The 7,500-nt window shown below is 40.2% G+C and overlaps 1 protein-coding gene across 1 annotated transcript in view; it reads left to right on the forward strand.

Annotated features, from left to right (window-relative positions):
* Positions 1–7,500, forward strand: part of LOC115223559 (monocarboxylate transporter 4-like) — a 94,456-nt gene that overhangs the window by 65,912 nt on the left and 21,044 nt on the right. The window contains exons 3-4 of the mRNA XM_029794195.2: positions 1,836–1,979; positions 4,837–5,075. Coding sequence (XP_029650055.1) covers positions 1,836–1,979; positions 4,837–5,075 — 383 coding nt within the window. The remainder of the gene's footprint in view (positions 1–1,835; positions 1,980–4,836; positions 5,076–7,500) is intronic.

Here is a 7,500-nt window from a genome sequence, read left to right on the forward strand (position 1 = left end):
AGTAACACACACACACACACACACACACACACACACACACACACACATATATACATATATATATACTCGATTTTTAATACCTCTGCCGAAGAATACGAATCTGAGAAGATGCTCAGATGAGAAGTTTGGTCTTTTCAACGTCATTCCTCAAACTGAAAGCAAAATCGTTGGTGGTCGCAGATGATGCAGCAGTGGCAGTGCACTCTGAAGAACCAATGCAGCACCTGAGGCTTTCAAAGGCCTGTCAGGAATTCAGCTTTTGACTCTCAGTCTGAAGAAGATCCAAGCACGCCCCCCCCCCCCGCCATCACCATCAACAACTACAAGCTGGAGGTAGTCCATTAATTCACCTACCTCGGCGCTACCAACGCTGATGATCTCTCCCTGGACCCTGAGATCAACAAGCAAATCGAACAAGCATCCTCCGCATTTGCCAGACTCACAAAGAGAATCTGGGGGTGGGGCTGTAAACACCAAAATTGCTGTCCATAAGGCGTGCGTCCTTAGCACGCTACTTCACGAAAGTGAGGCGTACGCATCTTGGACATCAAGTGGACCAACCACATCACCAACAGCGAAGTCCTCAACAACATACTCAACATACATATCTTGCTTCAGCAGCGTCATTTGCGCTGGTCATGTTCATCGCTTGCCAGACGGAAGGATCCCAAAATACTTCCTGTGTGGGGAATTGGCCACCGGCACAAGAACACGAAGACAACCTCATCTTCGTTTCAAAGACGTCTGTAAAAGGGATAGGAAATCGCTTGATCTGGACGTCCTGAGATGGGATCAGGTTGTAAATGATTGCCCACACTGGAGGCAAACACTGCGAAAGAGAATGAAGAGAGCGGAAGAAAATCAGGAACCACACTGGACGGAAGGAAAAATTAGTAGCGCCGACAGAGAGCTCCTTCAAATGCAGTGGCGCAGATCCATGGCTTCTCGAGACCGACGGATGCCTGCTACTATTCACCACACACACACACTGGGCTTGTTTCAGTTTTCTTCCGTTTACATTATCTCAGTTAATTTTGATAACTAAAAGAGTGGCTGAATGACATCTGGCAAAGTAGAAGTCAAATTGTTGCGCTTAATATTGCCCTCTGTGAGACGCCGACATCTTGCGTGGTTTCTTTTTATCAACAATTTACACACACGCACGCACGCATGCATAGTTACTGCATCAATAATCCCCGTATTTGATGTCGTATAAAACGCTCTATTTTCAAAAACGGTCTAAAAAAAAAAGCAATCACCCCGGCTCCTAAATGTGAATCTGGACCTATTTTACATGCTTTAATGCCGTAAAAACTTTCTCCTCTGATTGTCTGCTGCTGAGAATGTGGTGCATCTAATATACATGTGTGTCTTTTTCGCTATCAAATATTGTAGGAATCACCGATGAATGGACTGAGTTGCGAATCGGCAAAATCTGCTCTTCATAGAATTTGTATGAATTGCTGTGTGTTATTATTCTCTCTTCCCCTTCCCTTCTTTCTTCCTCTCCGTCCCCCTGCCTGCCTGCCTGTCTATCTGTCTCTTTCTCTCTCTCCCTGTTAAAACGGACAAAGTAAATACTCTTGATGAGCTGGTAAATAGCAGGCGAAACTATTCGAATTAATTTTGATATGCCTTGTACGGTGAGGGAAAGAGAAGAGAGATTAAAAAAGAAAAGAAAAGAAAAAAAAGAAAGAAAGAAAGAAAGAAAGAAAGAAAGTGAAGTTTAGCACGGAACAACGGAATGGAAATAAATTTGTTGGTTGAATCGTAATTAATATATTGATGAAAACCATTTTTGATTTGTACAAGTTTTGTAATTCTTCCATTTCAAGGAATTTTGTGCACCGCCATGGTCAACAAGATTGGAACACGCTACACAATAATGATTGGTGGACTCCTTGAAATGATCGGTGTTTTCGTATCTTCCTTTGCCAACAGTCCGTATTTTCTTATTGGACCTCTCGGTGTGCTCGCTGGTATGTACAATCCAATGGTTTCTTTTACATTTTATCTTTTACTTGTTTCAACCGTCGGCGCGCAGCCATCGAGAGATACCGCACTTATTTTATTAAGTTTGCAACTCCTTCGACCGGTGTCTATTCCGAACCGCTAAGGTACCAGGATGTCAACAAAAGTTAAATCGATTTATCAACCACCGCGGAAATTACGTTGCTGCAAGCGAGCTGCACAGCCATGCTTGCTCCTAGCATTTTAAAAATGATTTTATCGATTAAGAAGTTGCTCCACAGAACTCAATCACTCCAAAAGGTAAAAGCACTTCCTTAACAGAGCCGGAGTCGCGTCTCAACTATTGCCTTTTTGCTTCAGAATCAGAAAATACGAGAACGGTCCAGAGGCTGACAATGAAGAAGTGATTGTAGAGCTTGGACATCTTGCATGCATCAGTTTCAACTCTTCTTATTAATAACTGCATTGTTTCTTTCCAGGTAAACTGACACCTGACTGTTCAAAGAAGACTTCAAAAGTAGCTAGCTGAGATTTCTCTTGAAAATTGACAAAATTTGACATTGTTGTGCTAACAAGCACCTGCAGAAAAAAGGGTTTAGCCTCCAACGACTTTCATGCTGACATGGTTTCTACATTAGGGGATGACAACCCAGTTTCATCAACAGTGCAAAAGTGGGCAACTGATGTTAGGAGAGGAAGTGACTCAAGGTCTAGACGTTTTGCAACTGTCACAATCGAGGAAAACATTGATCAGGTTCACCATATGGTGAGAGATGACAGGCGATTGACTATAAATCAAATAACCAATGCTACTAGCATATCTTGTTAGAAAGTTGAGAATATTCTGCACGATAGACTTGGCATAACGAAGATTTCTGCTCGGGGGTGCCATATCTTCTGATGTCTGGTCAAAAGCGCACCAGGCCGATCACATTACGGCAAAATTTGACATTATCTGAGGAAGATACAGCCATTTCCTTAGAACGTTTCCTATCGCAAGAGTGTTAGCTTCATCACTTTGAGCCAGAGGCAAAGAAACAATCCATATTTCACCAGGACAATGCTGCAGCATACACACAAGTCGTTCGTCTCAATGGCTGCTGTGTATAACAGTGACTTTGAGCTTGTTGATCTCCCTATTGTCCTGATTTGGCCCCGTCTGACTGGCATCTATTTGCCAACATATAAAAACCAACAACACTTGGCTGGAAACGAGCATCACAATGATGATGATGATGTCATATCTGCTGTTGATGACATCTTATACCAACAGGATGAAAGCAAACACTGCAATACCCACGAAAGAAGTAGGTGGAGCACAGGAGGGGGAATTTGTTGAAAAATAAGCTTCAGTTTATCACATTCTTTTATGTTCTGGTGTTGGATGTAGAATTTAGTGAAACAGGGAGGAAAGAAATATTTACACGATGCAATACGATTACACGAAACTCAACGCTCTCAATGAAAGGCTCACAGTGAACTGCTTACCAATCCGAGCTGCCAATCGCCCACAGTTCTTTACTTTATAACAATGACTCAGTCCACCTTTAGTCACTTGGGGATGGTCGGAATCCTTCCACAACACATTCCATGATAGTATCCTGGTAAACTTTTCAGCTGACCTTTATACTTCAGCACCCAACACCAAATCATTGCCGACCCTCTACAAAGATCGGCCGGGACCCACAACGGAGTATTGCTCCCACATTTGTGACAGGAGTGCTGAGCATACTGGCATAAAGCCAAACACAGAAGCACGCACACACACACACACACACACACACAGATATATATGTATATAAAAGGCAAACTTTATATCCAACTTAACGTGGACATTTTGTTAGAATGCCGAATACTGGGTTATTTACTTTGATAGGCTCTTTCATATGGACGCATGGTATTTAAAACTACACATATTTATATCGTCTGCCGGCGAAAATTGTCTGCTAAGGGCGCTGATAGCCAGATCATGTGATTTCGACTTACACGATCTTCTCAGTGGCAGACATCTGGTTAGTTGCTTACCAGCCGATTCTCAACAATATATAGAATTTCAGTGTTTGTTCGGGCAAACACTTAGTAGTGCCTCTTTTCCCCGAATGATGGATGCATGCATTTCAGAATAGTAATCTCCACTTCAGCCTCAAACAGTGGAAGATACTACGGACTGACAAGACATAGATTTCCCTTATTGTATTCCAGTCAGCGTACTGCAGCTAGTTGCGCTGCTCGGCGACTCGGCCGTAAAAACAAAACAAAAAAAAATAGAAAAGAAGTACTAAGAATACTAATACTTATTCCCCGTTCAAATATGGCTGAAGCATATTCGAACCTGTTCGAAAGCGATTCACTGCGTATTGTCATGGCGAAAATTTCTCGCAGTAGACAAATGGGTGACTTATACTTATTTCCTCGACCTCGAAAGGTTGAAAGGCAAAGTCGACCTCGGCGGAATTTGAACTCAGAACGCAAAGCTAAAAGAAACGTTGCCAAACATATGTCCATTGCGCTAATGATTCTTATTTCTTTGTTGCCCACAAAGGGCTAAACATAGGACATACAAAGGGATAAAGTCGATTACATCGACCCCAGTGCGTAACTGGTACTTAATTTATCGACCCCGAAAGGATGAAAGGCAAAGTCGACCTCGGCGGAATTTGAACTCAGAACGTAACGGCAGACGAAATACTGCTAAGCATTTCGCCTGGCATGCTAACGTTTCTGCCAGATCGCCACCTGTTGCGCTAATGATTCTGACAGCTCAGCAGCAGCAGCAACAACAACAACAACAACAAACAACAACAACAACAACAACCACGAATGTAATTTTCTAATTTTGTTTTTATTTTATTTATCGTCCTGCAGGGACCGGTGCCTGTCTAGCGTATGTATCAATCTTTATTGCGATTGGACAACACTTCGAGAGTGTGCGCATACCTAACGCACTGATCAGCGTCGGATTCACATGTGGAATATTTGGTTTGTCCAAGATAATGCAGATCTTGACCGAATATTATACCTGGCGTGGAGGTCTAATTATCATTTCAGGGCTGCTCTTCAACAACTGCATTGCTGGTTTATTATTGACCAACAGCAAGCACAAGGTCAGTATTTAACAAAATGATTTTCTTTTCTTTTTCTTGTTTTAGTTGTTGGACATGGCCATGCTGGGGTTCCACCTTGAAGGCTTTAGTCGTAAAAATCAATCCCAGTACTTATTTTTAAGTCTGATACTTATCCTATCAATTTTTTTTGCCGAATGCTTAGTAATGAGGACGTAAACAAACTAACATCAGTTATCAAGTGATGGCGTTGGTGACTCACACACACACACACACACACAAACACACACACACGCCGAGCGTCCAAGCGTTCATCTAAGTAAGGTTTCCAGTTTTCTACAAAATATTTATGGAAGTCCAAACCGTATTTTAATTTAGATTGTTTGTATATCTGTAACATGTAAGTTGGTGCCACTTTTGCACCCATCACGACCCCACATATTTGCTTATAAATATTGCCATGCGTGGTTAATTCTGTGGTCGTATACATCTGATACGCTTTTGATTTCAAAAACTTAATTAACAGCATAAATAATGGTATTAACTTCACCATAAGACGCAATAAACTCAACTACCATTCTTGGACGTTCTAATTATCAGAACAAACATAAACACTGAAACAGACATTCACTACAACCCAATAGATTCAAAAGAATACATGCTGTCCTCCTCATGCCATCCCCAAAACACGAAAACTAATAAACCATTTAATCTTGCAAGAAGAATCTGCATAATTGTTTCAAATTTTGAAACTCTTAATAAGACTCCAGAAATTAAAATAAGCAATATTCGTCAATAATAATAATCAATGGAATAGAACGTGCCAAAACAATAAATATTCAAGAATTACGGAAAACAAAAAACACTTCAAATATGCTCAATGTCCTGTACTTTATTACAACACAGAATCTAAAAAACACAGATGTGTTCAACATTATTCACCAGATCATTGCACTTCTGAGACAAGATCCAAGAATGAAACAAGTACTCCAAATTCACAAAACAATCAAAAAGACAATCAAAATCCCTCAAAAGACTACTCACCAGCGCTAAATTATCTTCCACATATCCCACACCAACAATCGAAATGTGTGGCCACGGGATTTGGATCAACCTCATTGAAAACAAAACATAAAAATTGAAATCAGGACAAATTTTCACCATATTCTATAAAATGTAAATAATGTAACGAGGATTATACAAGTCAAACAAAACCTACTCTCAGAAATGGACTGGCTATTCACTATCAACAAATACAAGATCCCAGTATTAGACAGCTCCCATTGAGTGGGTACATAGAAATATGTTTAAAAAGTAAGTCTCCTCACTTCCAAGTCTTCCCACTTTATCTTTGTTCAGTCAATAACGAGTAAACAAAGAAAATATATTCATACAAAAACACAAATTGAGTAGACTTTAACAAAATATATTCACTAACAACTGTTCACACACGAACACATTCTGCCACTTGACACGTTGATTTTACAGGCAACAACCTTTGGGCACAGTCATGACTTTTTCTCTCATGGTACTAAAGCACAAATTTAGTAGAAAACAAAATTGTATGCCTACATACATACAAAGGATATATATTCAGTCATTGGATATACTAAATTCGCAAAGCCTCGATTTCTTTGATTCTCAATAGTCACGTGCAGTGAAACATAACAACTTTCACTTTTGGATTACTCTCCTTGCCTTGATTTACGTGCGACAAATAAGTTCACAAAATTCCAAGTCATTCTACTTTACCTTCATTCAAGCAATTTAAACACGAATAAATAAATTAAATATTTTTGCATAAGAATACAAGCTACGACTGAAATAACATCACCGAACTACACAAACACTAACCCACGGGCAATAAATGAGATCTAACAAAATTTAATGAGTACACACAAAAACAATTCCTATCCACTCAGTCACTTGACAGATTGAATTTAGAGAGTCTTGATTGTTTGGGACTGTCACTGGATACGGCACTCAACCTTGTTGGCCTTAACTTACAGCACAAAAATTTTGTGACATGATATCAGTGCACGTACGTAGTGAGGGACTTTAAAATATTTCTAAGCCTAATCCCGCGATCAATCTCCGCCCATCAAATTAATCCCGCGATCAATCACCGCCCATCAAATTAATCCTGCGATCAATCTCCGCTCATCAAATTAATCCCGCGATCAATCTCCGCCAATCAAATTAATCCTGCGATCAATCTCCGCCAATCAAATTAATCCCGCGATCAACCTCCGCCAATCAAATTATATGCTTAACAAATACTCATTTGAACTATATTCTTTCCATAAAAGCAAGAGAATTTTCGAACTCCAGTCAGAAGCAAAGAAATTTGCGGCATGGCCCCCACCCACGTCTTTCTATCAATCTTTTAAAAATCAGAAAATTCTGTGAAACCAGTTAAACTAAACCCTCCAAAAGAATCCCAGTGCAATTCAACTTCTTATATATA

This window comes from Octopus sinensis, linkage group LG23 (genome assembly GCF_006345805.1).
Source record: "Octopus sinensis linkage group LG23, ASM634580v1, whole genome shotgun sequence".
In the NCBI taxonomy this organism is placed as follows: Eukaryota; Metazoa; Mollusca; class Cephalopoda; order Octopoda; family Octopodidae; genus Octopus; species Octopus sinensis.